Source organism: Cetorhinus maximus, chromosome 21 (assembly GCF_964194155.1).
Source record: "Cetorhinus maximus chromosome 21, sCetMax3.hap1.1, whole genome shotgun sequence".
Taxonomy (NCBI): domain Eukaryota; kingdom Metazoa; phylum Chordata; class Chondrichthyes; order Lamniformes; family Cetorhinidae; genus Cetorhinus; species Cetorhinus maximus.
The window spans coordinates 59,992,175-60,013,402 of NC_135899.1; the positions used below are offsets into that span (position 1 = coordinate 59,992,175).

At 45.2% G+C, this 21,228-nt stretch overlaps 1 protein-coding gene across 1 annotated transcript in view; it reads left to right on the forward strand.

The window, feature by feature from the left end:
- csmd2 (CUB and Sushi multiple domains 2) overlaps positions 1-21,228 on the forward strand; it is a 1,856,113-nt gene that overhangs the window by 1,599,208 nt on the left and 235,677 nt on the right. Inside the window, exons 37-38 of the mRNA XM_078566065.1 lie at positions 2,965-3,061; positions 12,281-12,385. Of these exons, the coding sequence (XP_078422191.1) occupies positions 2,965-3,061; positions 12,281-12,385 (202 nt within the window). The remainder of the gene's footprint in view (positions 1-2,964; positions 3,062-12,280; positions 12,386-21,228) is intronic.

The window sequence follows — 21,228 nt, forward strand, 5'->3', positions numbered from 1 at the left end:
ACCCAGACCAGAGGTGAGTGAGGCCGGGTTAAGGATCGTAATGTGGGGCTTGCTGGTTAGAGGGTGCCGGGGGGGTTGGAAGAAAGGGCATGGGTGTGGCTCTCAGTGGGAGCCCTCCTTACCAGTGCAGGGCTGCTCGGTCAGGCACTGATTGCCTGATAAGGACAGCGACCCCCCCCCCCCCCCCCCCACCCCACCCCCGCCACTCCCAACCTCCCCAGGAGCCCACAAGCAAATGCAACAGGATTTGCTTTTCAGGCTTCTCACGTGGCAACTGCCCCAACCACTGCTAGTTGAATGCCACTGGCAGTGGGATGAGGCCCTTGGCATCAGGGTGAAAAAGCCGTTCATGAGCCTTATCACCCAAGGCAGAGGCTACCCCACACGCTCTTGCCCCCGTCCCCACCTCAAAACCCACCTGGGAGGAGAGCATTAAATTCTGCACCCTTTGTCTCTGGATGTTAAGCCACTAATATTAGACTATGGCCAGGATTTTGCTCTCGGTGATTTGGGGGCGGGGCCCGCTCACTCCACTGGCGGGATGAAGTTTCATTACCGTTTTGTAAAAATTTAATAAATTTTATGAGTTTGTTAGCAACATGTCCCATCTCATGTGACACTGTCACATGAGGGAGACATGTTAATAATTTTAAAATGTCTCTATTTTTTGACTTTACTTACCTTTCACTAAACTCCTGAAGACAGGACTTAGTCTCAGGGAGCAGTGCACTCTTTCGTGTACATGCGCGAAAGAGCGCACTTTGACAGTTGGGGATTCCCTCCCCCCGGAACAGGAAGCTGGGTGGGCCTTAATTGACCCGCCCACTCAAAATGGCGGCGGGCCCCGTTTCGGCAGCGGGGTTCAGCTGCCCGCCCGCCGCCGAGCCGGTGGGGCCCACCCGCCAGCCAAGGGCTAAATTCTGCCCTATATAGATTTATGTCTATGCTAGACATGGATGTGGGGAGGCAGTTATGGGTGAAAACTGCAGCTTTGATTCCCACTCATGAATTCATCTTTACACTCTTAAAACATGACTCATGCATTAAAAGATGTATGAATGCCTAACACATTGGATGAATAAATGTACCTGAATCGGGAGGAAAAGTCAGACAAAAAGCGGGAGGAGAAATGATCAAAACTACATTTACAGAGAAAAGTTTTTAGGCGACTTCTAAAGCAGGAGGTCAATGGTAAGGTGGATGGCTTTAGAGAAAAGTTGTAGAGTGCAGAGGTATTGGCTGAACGATGAGGCAAGGACAGCAGGGAACAAGCAGCATCAGTTATAAAGGGTGCTTCACTTATGGAGATGTAAATGTAGGATTGATGTCTGTTCTGTAATAATGTTTCATTCATGTGTGTGCCTGATGAACTCAGATTAAGGAATAATAATTGAACAGGATTTTTTTTCACTTAGTTCCTATCAGTCATTTATTATTTAACAGTGAATGATTGGGGACATTAATTGTATGTAGATGCCGTGGACCTGCTTTCTGCAAATTGCATTTAAACATATCATATGAAGGATCTATTAAACCTACAGTACAGCCAAAAATACACAGGATGCAGCATTTTATTGATTGTCTGTTTTTAAAGCTAATGGTTTTAAAATTATTTACTGTTTGAATTTACAGCCACAGAAGTCATTTTCCACCTGGAAACATTTTATTTAAAATGTACATAGGTTTATTGGTGTTTCCTTACAACACACAGGCATAGTGATTATGTAGCTGACCAGAAATCTGATTCCAAATAATCTGCCAAGTGGTAATGTAAATCTTTTATCCGGTATTACGTGGAAGACATTAAATAGATCAAGAATGCAGTTCGATGTAGGCTGGGGGAGCTGAAATGCCAGACAGGCATGCTCAATGTGCCAAATAAGCACTGTACAATTTATTAAACAGTTTCAGTATTTAGTTACAATTAGATGTTGTGTCTCCCATTAAATGCTGTTGGATACAACATTTAAAGGAGCTTTTCAAATCCTAAACACAATTGCATTCTTAAAATAGTTGATATGAATATGAATGGTCTCCATGGAGCAGAGAATTTCATTCAACAGTTTCATAGGTGACAGATGGACCAGATAGCTTAGGCTCTGGGCACTTCTTTCCACATCCTTACAGCTTGAAATAGAGAGGAAGCTATTCAGCACAGTTACAGATACTGTATCAGCAGTGGTTTTATCAGAGAATACATTGTTAATTTCCTGTTTACATCAGCAAATCAGTGGCATTGCTCACAGCATTTTTTTTGCTTATTATGTGGCTGCATTTTCTGCTCATTGAGTTGTACGTGGCTGAGAACTGAGGTAGGTGATTATCTCCGCCGCCTGGTCATTGGATATTGCCCTGGGGAAGTATGGAAAAGAGAACGTGGTGGGAAGGATCTAATGCTGGAAGCTGATTTCATTACAATGAGAGGGAATATCAGGCTGTTTCCGGAAGACGGATATGATCTAACCTGCCTGATTCCCCCCTCCCCCACCCACCCCCACCCCCGCACCCCATCCCCCCCCTGTCCCCCATCCCTCACAATTCCCCCGTTCCCTCATGTTTTGTAAATAGTACCTATGTTAAGTATTCCTTTGTGACAGAGAAGTGTGGGCCTGATCTTGATTTTAGCCTTATCTTGACTGTTCTGATCATTTGTCTTCAGCACAATTTCAGACAGCCCTCTGTTAATGAACCAATCGGAGATTTCCATTCCTTGCAGCAGTCATCCCCATGGTTCCCTTGAACGAGACTAACAATTTAGTGTCATCTTACACTGAATATTGACCAGTCTTATGGTGTAGGTTTGTGTCTGCCAAGGACTTGAATTGAGATTGTTCAAATTCCTTTATAACGTCTCACCTTGACTTCTTTGTAAGTATTATTTGACATGCTATTTTGACTAATATGCATATACTAATATATTATTGGCCAATTTTAAATTAACACCATATTTAATTGTGGTTTCAGATTCAAGTTATCAGCTTTGCGACTGAGCATAACTGGGATTCCCTGGAGGTTTTTGATGGTGGCGATATTACAGCAACAATGCTTGGCAGTTTCTCAGGTAATTTCATCTTATTGAGGTTAAAACATTCATGACAATCGTGATCCTTTTTAAAAACAGGCTTGGTATGTATTTCATGCTGTTCATTAATGTTACCAACAGAATTGGCATAAAGAATGGATTCATGTGCACAGCTCACATTTCAAGGGTAGATGACAGGGCTGATCTTCTATTCTCTCAGCTCCAGTGCCTGGATCTGAACCTCCTTGCACTTCTCTAATTTGATCATTAGCCTAGCTCATCAGTTTCTTCTGAACAGACCTGCAGCAACGGTAATGACTGATCATTGCAAACCCATGGATGGTGTCCAATATCTATCAAGGAGAGGTACTAATATTTTTACAGTGTTCCACCTAATTGTTGCCCATCCCTCTCAGATTTTTTTTTTTTTTTTTGTAAAAATATACTTTATTCATAAAAATCTTCAATCACATTCAAAACCATTTCAAAAACAACATTACAAGGGTACAATCCAGGTTAAACTTTTACAAAATGTATCACCAGGTGCATCAGTACAAACAATATTACAATCATTTACAGCCTTTCATTTTGATCTGTACAGCCCGAGGGACTCTAAACAGTTCCCAGTCTCTCGGTGCGCTGTGGTAGAAAGGTCTTAGACAGCGACCCTTCCCCATTGCGCCTTTGCGGCAGCTGCCCCAAGCTTTAGTGCGTCCCTCAGCACGTAGTCCTGGACTTTGGATTGTGCCAGTCCGCAACAATCGGTCGGGGACAACTCTTTGTGCTGGAAGACCAACAAGTTTCGGGCAGACCAAAGCGCGTCTTTCACCGAGTTGATGATCCTCCAGCAGCAGTCGATGTTTGTCTCGGTGTGTGTCCCTGGGAACAGCCCGTAGAGCACAGAGTCCTGTGTCACAGAACTGCTCGGGATGAACCTCGACAGCAACCACTGCATCTCTCTCCAGACTTTCTTTGCAAAGGCACAATCCACAAGGAGGTGAACAACGGTCTCTTCCCCACCACAGCCACCTCGAGGGCAACGTGCAGAGGGGGTGAGACTCCTGGCGTGTAGGAAGGATCTGACGGGGAGGGCCTTTCTCACCACCAGCCAAGCTACGTCTTGGTGCTTGTTGGAAAGTTCTGGCGATGAGGCATTCTGCCAAATGACTTTGACAGTCTGCTCGGGGAACCATCCCACAGGGTCCACCCTCTCCTTTTCCCTCAGGGCCTCTAGGACGTTACCTGCTGACCACTGCCTGATGGACTTGTGGTCAAAGGTGTTTTTCTGCATAAATTTTTCCAGGAGGGACAGGTGGTACGGCACGGTCCAACTACTTGGAGCGTTCCGCGGCAGCGTGGCCAGACCCATCCTTCGCAACACCGGGGACAGGTAGAACCTCAGCACGTAGTGACACTTGGTGTTTGCGTACTGAGGGTCTACGCACCGCTTGATGCAGCCACACACAAAGGTGGCCATCAGTATGAGGGCGATGTTGGGCACGTTTTTTCCCCCTTTATCTAGAGGCTTGTACATCGCGTCCCTGCGGACACGATCCATTTTCGACCTCCAGATAAAGCGGAAGATGGCTCGAGTGATCGCCATCGCGCAGGAGTGTGGAATGGGCCAGACCTGCGCCACGTACAGCAACAGCGAGAGTACCTCACACCTGATGACCAGGTTCTTACCCGCAATGGAGAGGGAGCGTCGCTCCCACATGCCCAGTTTCCTCTTCACCATAGCCACTCGCTCCTTCCAGTTTCTAACGCATGCCCCGGTCCCTCCGAACCATATCCCCAGCACCCTCAGGCCGTCAGCCCTGACAGTGAAGGGGACAAAGGATCGGTCAGCCCAGTTCCCAAAGAACATGGCCTCGCTCTTCCCACGATTTACCTTGGCTCCCGAGGCCAGTTCGAACTGGTCGCAGACGTGCATCAGTCTGCGCACCGACAGCGGATCCGAGCAGAAAACGGCGACGTCGTCCATGTACAGGGAGGCTTTTACCTGAGTGCCTCCACTGCCTGGGATCGTCACTCCTCTTATGCCCGGATCCTTCCTGATGGACTCGGCAAAGGGTTCTATGCAGCACACGAAAAGGACAGGCGAGAGAGGACAGCCCTGCCTGACTCCAGATTTAATCGGAAAGCTATCTGTTTCCCACCCATTGATTGAGACTGCGCTACTGATGTTAGTGTAGAGCAGTTGGATCCAATTTCGAATTCCCTCCCCAAGGCCCATTTTGGAGAGCACATCCCCCATGTAGGTGTGCGATATTCTGTCAAAGGCCTTCTCCTGATCCAAGCTGATGAGGCAGGTATCCACACCCCTGTCCTGTACATAGGCAATCGTATCCCTGAGCAGCGCCAGGCTGTCAGAGATCTTCCTGCCTGGCACAGAGCAGGTCTGGTCAGGGTGAATCACCAATTCCAGAGCAGATTTGACCCGGTTGGCGATGACCTTGGACAGAATCTTATAGTCCACATTCAACAGTGAAATGGGTCGCCAATTTCTAATTTCCTCCCTTTCCCCCTTGTGCTTGTAGATGAGGGTGATGATGCCTTTCCTCATGGATTCTGACATGCTGCCGGCCAGGAGCATACTCTCGTACACTTCTAGCAGGTCTGGGCCGATCAAGTCCCACAGAGCCGAATACAACTCCGCCGGCAGGCCGTCGCTTCCGGGGGTTTTACTCTTCTCGAAGGACTCGAGGGCCTTAGTCAGTTCGTCAGGAGTTAGCGGTTTGTCTAGGCTCTCCCGCGTACTGTGGTCTAAGACCTCCGTGATAGAGGACAGGAAGGACTGGGAGGCCGTGCTGTCCGTGGGCTTCACGTCATACAGTCCGGCATAAAAGGATTTGCTGATCCTCAGAATGTCGGACCGTGATGACTTTACTGAGCCGTCTTCTTCCTTCAGGCTGCTGATCACAGAGCACTCTCTGTGTACCTTTTGGAAGAAGAAACGTGAGCACGTCTCATCCTGCTCCACGGAGCGGACTCTGGAACGGAAGATGATCTTGGAGGCCTCCGAGGCAAAGTGCGAGGCTTGCTGGCCCTTCACCTCTTGGAGCTCCTCCTTGACATCGACCCCCATCGACTGCAGCCGGAGCAGATTCTGCATCTTTTCCTGGAGTCGGGACATTTCCCTCTGTTCCTTTCTAGCTTTCTGGGTGCCTTTGCGGATGAAAAACCTCTTGATGCTTCCCTTGATCACTTCCCACCAGTGTGTCAGGGACTCAAAGAGGGGTTTCACGGTTCTCCAACCTTTGTAATCCCTCTTGAGCTCCTCAATGTTCTCTGGGGTCAGCAGTTGCACATTTAGCTTCCATGCCCCCCTGCCCACCCTCAGGTCTTCCTCCAAGTGGCAGTCCGCCAGTAGGAGGCAGTGGTCAGAGAAGAACACCGGCTTGACCTCGGTGGATCTGACTGTGAATGCACGGGACACAAACAGGAAGTCTATCCTGGAACGAATGGACCCGTCTGGCCGCGACCAGGTGTATCTACGCTGCGCTCCGTCTGCAGGGTTGCTGAAGACGTCGTGCAGCTTGGCATCCTTAACTGTTTCCATCAGGGATCTGGACGTAGCGTCCAATCTGCTTCCGGCCCTGCCGGATCGTCCAGCCGCATCGATGATGCAGTTGAAGTCCCCGCCCAGAATGACCGGCCTGGAGGTCGCCAGCAGCAGTGGGAGCTGCTGAAAAACCTCCAGCCGCTCAGCCCCTTGTGCCGGGCCATACACGTTAATTAACCGGAGTGGAGCGTTCTTGTACATTACGTCTGCTACGAGGAGTCGCCCGCCCACCACCTCCTTGACCTCGGAGACGGTGAAGTTGCCTCCCCGCAGCAGAATACCCAGGCCGGAGGAACGAGAGTCGTTTCCGCCCGACCAGATCGATGGCCCGTGGGACCACCATCATGACCATTGCCTGTAGGAGCTGAGGTGCGGTATCGCACACTCCTGCAGAAACAACAGGTCAGCTTTGACCTTGGCTAGGTAGTCCAAGGTCGCAACACATCGCGTAGTAGATTTAATGCTACGCACATTTATGGATACAATCTTTAAACCCATTTTAAAGCATTTATTCTCCTACCAAACCCACTGTCTCTGAGAGTCCCAGACCTTTAGTCTGCTCCTTCATACCCGTAGTGAGCTCAAATTCCTTCACTTTGGATGGGCTTAGGTAGATCTCCTTGGCCGTGTTCTGCTCCAGTGGCATCTGGAGGTTCACGTAGAGAGCGGGTTTTGAGATGACCTTTGCTGGAGAAGCTTCTCCAAAACTCACCCCCTCTGGGGTGTTGCTGTTCCCGGCTTCCTGGAGCTGGGGTGCGATGATTGCCTCACTGCTCCCAGATTCCAGGGGCTGTGGTGCACTGGCCTCCTCAGGTTGCAGGCAAAGTTGGGGTGCGCTGGTCTCCTTGTTGTCTCCAATTTTCTGGAGCTCGGGTGTCTCGTCCTCCAACGCCCTGGAGCTTTGCCGCCTCTTCTGTCGGTGCCGCTCTGGCACTTCATCATCCGAAGAGCTGCTGCCCTTGTCATCCGTGTCGGATGGGAGACGCCTCTTGCCGCTTCTCTGGGAAACGCCTTTGCTTCTTCTTCGCTCCCTCTTACTTTTCTTGTTCTTCACCGTCCGCCACTCCCCCTGCTGCTTTTCCACTGCTGCCTCCTCCTCCATTGATTCCTGAGGACTGGGAGGTTCAGGGGGTAGTGCTGTTGATTGGCTCTCTGTTGCCTCAATCTCTTTCTCCACCTTGTCTCTCTCTGTGTCCTCCTTTGTCCCGTTGAGCTCCCTGGGGGCCTTGGTGGTTGGAGTGACACGGAACCTTTCTTCTGCTTCCCCCTGGTCGGCTTTGGCTGCCTGTGCGTAAGTACGGCAGCATTTGGGGCAGGTCCTGTAGAGGTGACTTGCCTCGCCACACAGGTTGCAGCACTTGGCCTGTTTGCAGTCTTTTGTCTGGTGCCCTTCCTGTTTGCAGATCTTGCAGAGGGAGGCGCTGCAGTTGGCCGCCACATGACCAGCCTTGCCGCATGAGCGACAATGCTTGGGTTGCCCAGCGTAGACCAGGTAGCCCCGGTTTCCCCCGATAGCGAAACTGGAGGGAGGGTGGAAAATGGCTCCCTTACCATCGGTCTTTAGCGTGACCTTAAACAGGCGTTTGCCTGTCCAGATCCCCAAGTCGTCTCGAATCTCGGTGCCGCTCCCCACCTTATCGAAGTACCTGGTGAGGAAGGTGACCACGTCGGCGACAGGGACGAAGGGGTTGTACACATGCACCATCACCTCACGTTCCCGTTGCAACGGCAGAGAAAAGTGCGGCTCCGCCGTCAGGATCTTCATCTCCGGCAGGTCTCTCTTCTCCTCGAACACCCTCAGGAGCCGGACGCAGTCTGCCACCCGCTTGAACGTCACGTCAAAATAACCACCTTTGCGGGAGTCGTGCAGGGTGAAGATCTCCGTAGCTTGGAAGCCGCACGCCTTCAACAGGATCCTCCTGGTGAAGAAGCCCCGATCCATAGGTGATCCTCCTTCGCTGTGGTTCATCGTGACTCGGACGGTGATAGGTAATCCACGGTATGGATTTGGATTGCGATTGGTTATCGCCCTTCCATCCCGACCTTGCCTTGGCAGGACCATGGTGTCGCCCCTGCAACACTACACTTGATCTTAGCCAAAAGGCCCATCCCTCTCAGATCTGTGAAGGGCTGAGTGTAGGACCCAAGACCTATATTTTCTTAGCTCCCCTCATGATGGGCACTCTTTCAGCATTGGTGGAGCACATTCACTCCATAGCTCCCCTCAGTTGAGACCTCGAGAAAACACTTTTGCAATGTTAAGGGGCAAAGGCTTGGCATAATAATTTTCTGCCCCTTTTTCTTTGCTTTTTGCTAAAACCTAAATGCAAAGCAGATGAAATAATCCCTTACAATTCAAATGAGTTTTTCTAATCTTGAATGGATCACTCTTAAGCCTCATTTGTGTGCTGCTTTGCATATCCTGGAAAGAGTCCAAAATAGAGCTGTAAATTATAAGGAGCGACAGACAGGGCTGAACTGGTTTTCTGAGGGACAAAGAAAATTGAGAGAAGTTATGATTCAGGCCATCAAATTGCTCTGAAGCAAAGATGATATAGCTGTTTGCAAATTATTTGACTGAAACCATGAGCAAAGTGGATAGGTTTCATAAACATCAAGTGAAATGTTTAGAAACATGTATTCATCAAAATACACAAAAGCAACTGAGGTTGTGATTTTTACCTAAGAGTGGATAAATGTGTGATTGAATAAGGGATTGAAGGTCAGAAGAATAGGTATAAAACATTTAATAAGATTTAGAGCAGAGGGAGAGAGGGACAATGCAGGCATCACCAGTACACATGTTTGGAGGGATGAATAATATTTTGGGGATCAAGGACTGTTTAGGAACAACTTTCCCTTGAGATTAAAACATGAGATAGAGTCTCTGTTAGGATTTTAAATGCTCTGTGAAAGGATTAAATTTGAGAGGCTAAATAACTTTTGATACTAAGGAAAGTAGAGACTTTTGCCTTCAAGTGTTATGCTGAATAATAGTGTTCTAAGGTTTCAGGTCTGAAATATTATGCCTTCAATGTTCTGTCACATTTATGATGTTCCTCTGCTTACAATGGTTCTTCCACAGATGATGGTGTAGGTCACATTTCATTTGTGCATCTCGCATTATCTATTTTAGTCCAGTAACATACCCATCAAGCTATTGTGAAGTACATACATTAGCTGCTAAGATTATAAAATGAATCTGGTAATTTGTGTCATTGAGTGCTTTAGGTATCCAAAACAATCCCAAAGTCTGCAAATATCATTTTATTACATTTGATATATTGGTATTATTCCAGTCACACATGAAATAATTGTATATGACTACCTATAAATTATTAATCATTTGACGAATATGCTTTCATTTTGGCACTGAAATGAAATGCACTGTAAAATATTTAATTTTGGCCCCAGAGAATAATCTGAAGCTCTGTAGAAATTTAAGATAACTTTGAAGATGACTTTTGCAGATATGCGGTGATAAAAATTGTTTGCATTAATAACTGCACAGAATTTCAATACTCTTTGGACTAGTAATGCACTTCAGTTTACAGAACTGAGAAAAGGCTTTGCAGCTATTGAAGCCAGGAAATCATATCACATTGTTGGATTAAAGCATATTTTTACTTTTGTAGGTTAACGGAAGGTGACTTGTAAAATGTAGTGTTTAGCCGTTTTCTGAATCAGTGAATCAAGGGTCCTGTGGTGAGGGTTTATGTCCACATTTATTACCTCAGCAACTGCTGCCGGAGGAGAGAACTTCTAGTAGATGCTTCACACTCCGCTCCAGGGAGAGAGGAGGTAGAAGCAGTTAACCCGACTGCCGCCTGCCCAGAACAGCTCTAAATAACCATAACAAGGATGGTATTAGCAGAAGTCTGCAAGCAGGGCACCTCCTGACTCTCTCAGATAGAATATTTGTGGCCAATAAAGAAGACAAATAAAATGTAACAGGGGGGAAGAAAGGGAGTAAAAGAAAATACTTAAAAGTTAAATAATTATTTTCCTTTAATTTTGTGTATTTTTAGTCGTACGAATCTTGCTGGTTGACTGAGAATTGTGCAAAATCCTAATTATCTGCATGACTTTAATTCACATAAGTCCGGGTGGGAATTTTTGTTCCCGCCCACTGCGGGAATCATCGTTGGTGTGGAAAATTTGACGTATCAGCAAAAGGTCCGTTGACATTGGGCGGGAATTTGCAGTCCTGTGGAGGATGGAAAATTCCGCCCCCTGTTTTTACATGCTTCTGTTCTGTAATCAAGTAAAACTTCAATCTATTCAGCATCTTTAGCCTCTTAGAATCAGTTTAACCCTGAAGATAATTTATTCATAGGAATTTGCCAGTGGGTGAAATTTGATGAAGGTGACAGGGATCTCGCCTGCCGGCTGGAGAGATGGAAAGAACCCTGTATCGTCACTTTTAGAGAAAGTCCATGGTATTAAGTGCCATGCAGGCATTTAAGGGCCTTGGTGGCGGAAATCCCGCCTACCGAGAGGTGCTGGCCAATCAAAAGCCGACAGCTCTATTGAACGACAGTGCTACCGGGGAGGCGGTGGCTGCTGCCACACCTGAGGTCCAGGATTGTCGATGGATCCCCGGTGAGTAGAGGGAGGAGCATTGCAGGATAGTTGCCATGGGAGGGGAGATGGTGGTTGATAGCAAGAGCAGGGAACTGGCTCTCAGCAGGGACCCCCTCCTTCCAATGCCGGTTCCCTCTATCAGGCACTGTGTGCCTTTGAACGAGGGATTTCCCCCCCACCAAGGGAACCCCCCCCCCATCCCACCACCCATCCCCCCACCCCGTCTACACCCCCTCCCTCCAAGGAGCCTGTTAGCAACCCTGCATAGGCTGCCGTGCTCCCTGCATGGTGAGCCTGAGCTGTGGTTGGGTTAATACCAGCAGAGGCAGGATGAGGCCCTGAAGTGGGCATAAATTTGGCCTTAAGTGGGCATTAACTAAGTGGGCCTTCCTGCCACAGGGTGGGGATAGGAAGGTAGCGGAGTCCCCGCCTGCCACCCTCACACCTGGTTAAATTCTCCCATGCCATCAAACTTGCCTTGGCGGAGAGTATTAAATTCTGCCCGTGTTTCTGCAGCTTTCCTCTAGGAGGTACTGCAAGAACAATTCAGCTGACTCAGCATCTGATCATTTTTCCCCTTTTCCCCACGCCCCGCCCTGCCTTCCTTCCTCACCTCGTTGGGGATACTCCTATCCTCTGCTTTGCACGTCCACCCAGATGCACAGAGGACCATTGATACAAGCCTTTGCTCTTGTGCATTGGCACGCTATGGCAGTCTGCTACTAGGTTGTTTTATACTTATTTAGTGAGGTATTAGTTTATGCACTTCCAAGCGCACTCCAATAGAATTTCAATGTCTGGACCAGTGAAGTAGATTGTTTGAGGTGTACAAGTAGCCGCACCCTATTTTTTGTAGATAAATTAGCTTAAGTCATTTTCTGATGTAATATTACATCATATTGCTGAATTGGTCTCAGCTATGAAATGGGAAAGGTACAATTAATCTTGATGTAAGCATCAAATGATCTCTATGTCTGAACCAACACATTTGCTGCTAGTGCACTTTATTAAATTTACTTCAGGCGCTGGTTGTAATGCCTATGGTGAAGCAATCTGCTAACAGGCCTGGTGATCTCTCCCAGTTATTTTCTCTGATTCATGTCTTACAGGTACCACAGTCCCTGCTTTGTTGAACAGCAGCTCCAATCAACTGTATTTGCATTTTTACTCTGACATCAGTGTTTCTGCAGCTGGGTTCCATCTGGAATATAAAAGTAAGAATCATCAGCTGGTGCTAAAGGCTTAAGCAAAAGGAAAACACACAAGCTAAACTCCAGATGTAGATTTTTGTGAATCTTAAACCTTATGTCACTTGACCCTTCTTGATTTACCTCATGGGCTTTTCTCTTGGTGGTTAGCTGCATCTTTCGGGTACCCTGTGCCTTGGTGGAACCCTGCAAGCCTGTGGGGTACCATGCAACTTGCTGCTACCCTCCATTATTTGCCTGTAATGTGTTTTATTGTATATAAAGGTTCTTGGGTGTCAAAGCTTGCTGCTAGTTTTAGTGAAGAGTTCCTAGTTTTTCTTCTCAACTTTTCTTGCTGTCTGATGCCAGCAAACCTGAAACTGTGTCACTGTCATTGTGGTACAGAAAGATAACTTGATCTGAAATGAAAATGATTTTCTCCTATGTATTTACCCTGATAGCTTGCACAAATTTAACCAGCCAGTTTCTCGATGAGTGCTGGCTGTGACATTTGTTGCATACACAATATAAAATGAATGACACTGTTGACAATTGTGGCAGATTCTCATCCACATTTATGAAAGATGTGGTACCCTGGATTAAAATGACCTTTAAATAAACATTCAGAAATTACTGCTGAGCATTATACACATGCCGCATCCTTAAGCAAACTTGTTCCTGGAAGTGCACTGCCATTCATGTTTTGATCAGGACAGCTTTCAGAATTGAGCAGCCCTCATTATTCAAGCTGCATGTGTTGAATAAATTCATTATTATTTTATTAAGTTATAAAATTAATGAGATAAAAATGGTTGTGGAAGTGCAGAAAATTTTGATGGCACAAGCTATTAGAACATGCAGATTGACAAGTGAAAAAGATAGACATGGATTTGATGAATGCTACCTCGGTTTCCTCACGAGTCATGGTTTACAATATAAGCGAATAAAGTGAGAGACTATGGATTTGAACACATTAGGTGAAGTCTAAATCTGAATTAGATCTTCAACTTTGGAAGCCTAGCTTTTGATTCTCAAATTTGGAAGTTTGGATTATTTGAAAATGCATTGAATTCTTAACATTAAATTTCCTTTTCCTAATGGTTATAAGGATTCCAAGTGCTTTTCCATAATTAAATGCTAATTAGTTTTAAATTGTCAGTTTTATTCAGAGAAGTAGTAAGGATAACAGATTCAACTTGCAAGATCAGCCAAATTTGATAGGAAGGACTGGTTGGCTACCTGACCAAGGATAGCACACAGCACATGATGGCACTAAATCCAATTTGTGTGGTTGCTTATTTGAATAATTAGGAGCAGTTCTTCCTACACTCTGGCCTTCGACTGACAGCTATATTAAATTGGGATTAGCAAAATCTGACTGGCAACTCAGATTTAAAGGTTTGTGCAGGCTTAAATGTAAGTTACTGTATATGGGGGAAAATATTATTTCTGCTTTATAAGGCCTTAAGATGAATATTAAATTTTCAGCCTTTGCCAATATTGGTGAATCAGAGGAAGGGTGAAAGAAAACTCAAAATGGTGGCATGAATAGGGGGTCGATGTGTTACAATACCTACCTTCCTGTTGGATGGTTGGCAGAGTGACTGTGCTCCATGTTGTGGATGCAGGGGATGTGGTGCCAGAATCACAGAATTGTTACGACGCAGAAGGAGGCCATTTGGCCCATTGTGTCTGCACTGGCTCTCCAAATGAGCATTATGACTTCATGCCATTCTCCTGCCTTTTCCCCACGCCCTTGCATATTGTTTCTATTCAAATAATCACCCAATGCCCTCTTGAGTGCCTCAATTGTAGTAGCCTCCACCATACTTACAGGCAGTACATTCCAGCCTCGAACCACTCGCTGTGCGAAAAAGTTTCTTCTCACTTCATATTTGCTTCTTTTGCAAATGACTTTAAATCTGTGCCCTCACATTTTACAAAGTGGGAAGTTTTTCCCTATCTACTCTAACCAGCCCCCTCATGAATTTGGACATGCCTATCAAATCTCCTCTTAGCCTTCTCCTCTCCAAGGAGAACATCCTTCCTACAGTGTAGCGCTAAGAACTGTACACAATACTCCAGCTGAGGACTTACTAGTGTTTCATCTAAGTTCAGCATAGCCTCATTGCTCTTGCTGTTGTACTCTTTGCCCCTATTAATAAAGCCCAGGATACTATGTGCTTCGTTGAGTGCTCCATCCCCCTATCCTGTCACCTTCAGTGATCTTTGCACATTTACACCCAGGTCCCTCTGCTCCTGCACCCTTTTAAGAATTTTATTTTATATTGTCTCTCGATGTTCTTCCTCCCAAAATGTACCACCTCACACTTCTCCACATTGAACTTCACCTGCCACCTATCTACCCACTCCACCAATTTGTCTTTGTCCTTTTGAAGTTCTATTCTGTCCTCCTCACAGTTTACAATGCTTCCAAGTTTTGTATCATCCGCAAACTTTGAAATTGTCCCCTACACAGCAAGAAATATAACATTAATATATATCAGGAAAACAAGGATTCCAATACTGACCACTGGGGAACCCCACTACAAACCTTCCTCCAGCCCGAAAAATATCCATTGACCATTACTCTCTGTTTCCCGTTACTCAACCAATTTTGTATCCACATTGCCACTGTCCCTTTTACTCCATGAGCTATAACTTTTCTCACAAGTCTGTTGTTGTGACACTGTATTGAATGCCATTTGAAAGTCTATGTACACCACATCAACAGCATTATGCTCGTCAACCCTCACTGTTACCTCTTCAAAAAACTCCATCAAGTTAGTTAAACATGATTTCCCCTTTAGAAATCCATGCTGGTTCTTCCTAATCAACCCACATTTTTTCATGTGACTACTAATTCTATCCCGAATAATTGTTTCTAGAAGCTTCCCCACCACTGAAGTTCAACTGACTGGTCTGTAATTGCTGGGCTTACCCTTACAACCTTTTTTGAACAAGGGCGTAATGTTTGCAATTCTCCAGCCCTCTGGCATCTGCCCTGAGTCTAGGGAAGACTGAAAGATTATGGCTAGTGTCCCTGCAAATTCTACTCTCACTTCCTTCAATATCCTTGGATATCATCTGGTCCTGGTGCCTTGTCAACTTTGACAACCACCAGTTTATCCAACATTTCCTCCTTATCAATTTTGAACTCTTCTAGTGACAGAGTTTCCTCCTCTGGGGTGGGGGGGCGGGGGGGGGGGGCCCTCATTGTCAGGCACTCAGTGCCTGGATTGAGAGACTAGCATTGGGAAGAGGAGGCCTGCTGAGAGCCAACGCCCTGTTGTAATATGTCTTTAAGGGATATCAGCATGACATCAATAAAAGGGAAATGTGTCATGTGATCCCGTCTTAGTTTCGCTTTTGGTTTGTGCAGAGCACACACACAACTCTGACGTCTTCAAGCTTTATACTTACGTATAATTGTTCTCATCTTTCTAGTCTTAATAAATGAACCCACACCATGTTTACCCAATCCCTTATGAGTGATTGGTTCCCTGTATCTTGGACAGTAAATAAGCCCAGGGTATCATATCATTATAATAACACCAATGGTGATCAGCATTGGTGAGACAGATGGTAGCAAGATTAAGTACAGGTACAACATATTGAGCAGCCTTAGGTTGTGCTATGTGGCATGAGAAGACCTCAATGTCTTGGTCAGACTGCAACAAAGACACAGTATCAGAGAGTGTTGAAAATGCAGTGTCCTGACTGTGAAGAGAAGTTTTGGAGACACAGCGCTGACCTAGTGCTCAAGTAAATTGGCGGTAAGCAAACTGACCCCTCGTGGTTTGATTGCAGCGCATAGCCTGTCAGTTCCATGAGTGGTACAGCGCACTGAGGGGACCAGCATTGGGTTAGCTCAGTTGGGAAAGCTGAGTGACCTGGCTATGGGCTGGATCGATAGCGAGCAAAGGAGAGTCAAACAAATAAAAGAATCATCATAAAAATTGGGCCAGAGAAGGTTGTGAAGTGTGGCTTCAGGAGTTGCTGAACAATAAATTGAATAAAAAGCAAAGATGCCATTATTCCGTGGTGCGTTCTCACCACAATTCGTCTTTGTGGGTGGAGCTTCGGAAAACAAGTGAAAGCAGCTACAGTGACACTTATCACAGGCACTGCAGAAGAAGGAAGGTCAAAGGGACATTGTCAAAATGTCTGAAAATTGACCCAGTTTGAATTGGGATGCAGCTGACCCAAATTCAAAATGTTTAAACAGCATACAGAGCTATGGTTTCTTGATTCAGGATTGTCTGAACCAGACAAGCAAACCATAAAAATTTGCCTCGCAATTGGAAATAAATGTGTACATAGGCTGAACATGTCAGAAGAGCTAAAGGATCCCCAAAAGATATGGACCACATAGGAAGACCAGTTCAGAATCAGGTTAAACATCTGTATTCATTGAGTAGAATTCATGTCATTTTGACAACAGTGTACAGAATCTGCAGACCACTTCATCAGCAGATGCAGCGAAAAGGATAAGTTTTGTAATTGTGCAAACGCAGAACGAACAGACAGAATTGTTGAGTTGGTGATCGCATCCGCTCCCATGGAAGCGTTCCAGAAAGATCTACTAAACAAGCCCAAAACATTGAACATCAAAGAGCTATTCAAGGATGGGCTTGAGTTTGAAGTGATCTTTGCAGGTCGACAAAACTTACATGAGCTGAGCACAACCCCAATTGTTGGCGCACTCACTAGAACACCCAAGCCTAGCAAGACATGTGGAAGGTGTGGACTTTTCCATGCACCAAGGAAATACCCAGCTTTTCATCAATTCTGCAAGGTATATGGCAGGAAGGGCCATTGGCAGTAGCAGTGCACTAGAGCAAAGGCTGATGCAGCTACAAAGAGCCGTGCACTGATCCAAACAGACCGTACACGATGGGTCAAGCAATAAGAATGACCATCCAATAACCCATCAGAAACATATATATGAGTTGAGTGACGAACCTGAAAAAGCCAAAGAGTGGTGAACACGTTTCACACTATCAACCTCATGGAAAACATAGATGCCGTCACACTATTTGAAGTGTTTGCCAAGTTTCAAATTATATGTCCTAAGAAAGTTGGTAATTATTTGTTATTATCCAAGATTGACACGGGGGCAGGTGTCAACATACTACCTATGCAAATTTGTAAAAGGCATGTATCCACAGATATGGCAAGCCATGGCGAAACTTACTGCTGTGAAACATTCAGCATATACTGATTCCACGCGCAGGATCCATAGACCTGGAGTGCCAGCACAATCAATCCTCCTGAGTGTCATAGGTGTCCTATGTCATGGAAACTGAAGGCCCAGCAATTGCAGGTCTACCAGCATGCCGGGACCTCACACTGGTAACAATCTATGGAATCAGTCATACATCACAAGGCAGATCAACCTTAGAAACTACTACTATTATCTCAGTTCATGACCTAAAATTGAAATATCTGGAATGTTTTGACAAAATTGTCAGTTTCAAGGGGCTGCAACATTACTCTTGCAGGAGAATGCAAGTCCATCAATTGATCCACCATGTAAGTGCAACATTCACATACAAGACAAATTGAAGGTCGAACTAGACAAAGGAGAGAGAGACTAAATCATTAGAAGAGTACAGGAGCACACAGACTATTGTAGCTCAATCACATGTGTTAGAAAGAAGGATGGGTCATTGAGAATATGCCTTGATCTATGACATTTAAATGCAGTTTTGAAACATTGCCCTTACAAAAGACCCACATTGGAAGATTTAAATCTGAGATTTGCAAATACAAATTTTTTCTCAAAGCTTGATGCCAAGCATGGGTACTGGTCAGTACATCTCGTGGGTAAGTTCCAAGAGATTACTACATTTCACATCCCATTCAGGTGACACTGTTTTCAACAACTTCCGTTTGGGTTACCTGTCAGCCAGGATCTCTTTCAAGCTCACAGAGACTGCACTACATGCAGTGTACCAGAATCTATATTGTGGATGACATAGTTGTTGTGGAAATCAAGAACATGACCATAATCTGTACTTATTAATGCAAGCAGCCGGTAATGAAGGATTGGTGTTCAACAATCTGAAAAACAGCATCGAGATACAGTAGATCAATTTCTTCGGTTCTATTTATTCCAGTGTTGGCACGGGGCCAAGTAAAATAAAGGATTTTAAGGCCTTGCCAACTTCTCAAGATAAGCATAATCTTCGAAGATGTCTAGGTCTCTTAAATTTCTTGTCTCCATACATTTTCAATTTTGCTCAAAAATTTTCATCGTTAAGGGAATTTTTGAGAAAGCTTGCACCTTTCCTGTGGCATGAAGACCCGCTAATAACTCTTCAAAGCTCTGAAATAGTCATTATCAGAAACATCAACACTGCAATTTTATGATCCTAGGGAGACAACCACCCTGGAGATAGATGCCTCACAAAAAGATCTACAAAAAGGCAAACCAGTTACATTTGCTTCAAAATTTCTCTCTAACACAATCCAACTACTCCAACATCGAGCAGGAAACATTAGTTTTAGTCTTTGGGATCTTCCGTTTTCATACCTATCTCTTTGGCAAACGATTTGCTGTAGAGACAAACCACAAGCCACTGGAGATGATTTGGCAAAAACCAGTGACCATTGCACCACCAAGATTGCAACACCTTGAAGATTCGTGGTTACAACCGTGAGATTAGGTACAAACCAGGTAATTTGATGATCACATCAGATACACTTAACAGATTGCCAACCCAGCGAAAACAGAAGATGTATCCTTAGATCCACAAATTGACTTCATTGACCTTGAACTTGAACATGTTCTCCAAAATGATCTGGTACATTTTGCCCAATGCAAATTTCGGCAGCTACAAGAAGAAGCAGCAAAAGGTTCTACACCACAGAAACAGTGGAAAGCCATCATCGAATTATGGCCTGATTCAATTCAGCATGTCCACAAATATGTGAGACCATTTTGACCTTATCGGGAGGAACTAGGCACCTCCTGGGGAGTCATTTTTAAAGGTAGGCAGGTCATCATACTGGAATCTTTGTGACCTGATGTTATTCTTCAACAACTTCATCACTCACACATGGGCATAGATCTGATGAGGAGAGTTGTAAAAGAAACATTCTTTTGGCTGGGCATGAACAATAACATTGAAGTCATCATCAAGAAGTGCGAGCATGTCAAGTGCGTTTAGCAAGTCAGCACAAAGTACCATTGTTTCCATACGAAGTTCCTACCCATTCTTGGTGCAAAATTGCATCCAACCTTTCATGTTCATGACACTGACTTCATCTGATCACCAACTACTTTATAAAGTGCCCAATTATTCAACAATTGTGCACTCTAAGTGCTATTTTCAATTTATTTGGTGTGCCTAGAGAGATCATTACAGATAACAATTTGCAGTCCATTGGTAAGCCATTACAGATGTGTGTAAGAAGTGGAATATTGGTCACACTACTTCTTCTCCTCATTACTTAGATCTAACCACCTAGCTGAACAAATGATTTGCATGGTGAAATCTCTAATTCTCAAATGTAGACAGGCCAAGCAAAGTTTACACATTGCAGTGTTATGCCTGAGAGTTGCACTGTTAAATGCAACTATTCCATCACCAGCAGAGCTCATGTTTGGTAGACCAGTGCACACCAATTTACCGACTCTCACCTATTTTAACCTTGGAAATTAGAAAGCAACTTTTAAAACTACAAGAGAAAACTAAAATGTGCACAGTAAAAATGCAGCCACAGAATTGCCAAGTTTGCAGTTGGGACAACAAGTTCAGATCCAGGATCCCACAGAAGGTATTTGGGAACCAGCTGAGGTGACAAGGATTTGTTCAGAACCAAGATCCCATGAAGTCATTGCACCTAAAAGCACAACCATGAGGTGTAACCAAGGACAAATCACATCCATTCCAGATCCTCAACCACCATATAGTTCTACCAGGGACAACATCAAAGAATGACAATCCCACAAATCACTGTGAACAATTAAAGAAACCACCAGACAAGGTTACCATCACAAGATCTGGGCATACCAGAAGATTATCTTTACACTTTAAAGGCTCATAGATTCATTAGTTCTATATACTTAAGTAATAGTAACTAAACATGAACATGTATTGTAAATAGTTATACTTCTTTGGAAGAGGGGAAAGCATCTTCTAAAGGAAAGGAGGATGTTGCAATACGGCTTGAAGGGATTTCAGCATGACATCACTAGAAGGGAAATGTGTCATGTAACCCAGTCTTAGTTTCGCTTTTGCTTTAAGCAGAGCACACACAGCTCTGATGTCTTCAAACCTTATACCTAGATATAACTATTCTCATGTGCCTAGCTTTAATACATGAACCCAGAATGTGTTTACCAAGTCCCTTATGAGCAATTAATGCCTTATGTCATGTACAGTAAATAAGTCCAAGGCATTCTAGCAGTATAATAGCAGGACATCTCCTACCCTTTCTGCTGACTCCCTTCCCCTCTCCCATGACCCCCACCCCAAGCCCCCCAACCTGCCCTGACTCACTAATGGCCTGGGTCCCTCGTCGACCCTGGGCCTCTGGTGGATACATTGCTGGTAGTTGCCTGCAGTTGACAGCTGCCAGCCCCTGATTGGCCAGTGGCTCTTAAGAGGAAAGTATTTCCATCCCCAGGGTCCTTGATCCTAGGGAAGGCATGCTGTTGGCCACTTAAGTGTCTGAAAGTCAGTTAATTTGGTGGGCCTTCTCCAAAGGAGGCAACATGGAGCTCTTGCTGGCTCAGTGGCTGGTGGGTGAGACCTCCATCACTTCGATTAAATACTATCCCTTATGTACCCACTATTCTTACCTCAGAGTTGGCATTAACTGGCCCATACAATCCTTTCTTTGGCTTCTCAGAGAAGACC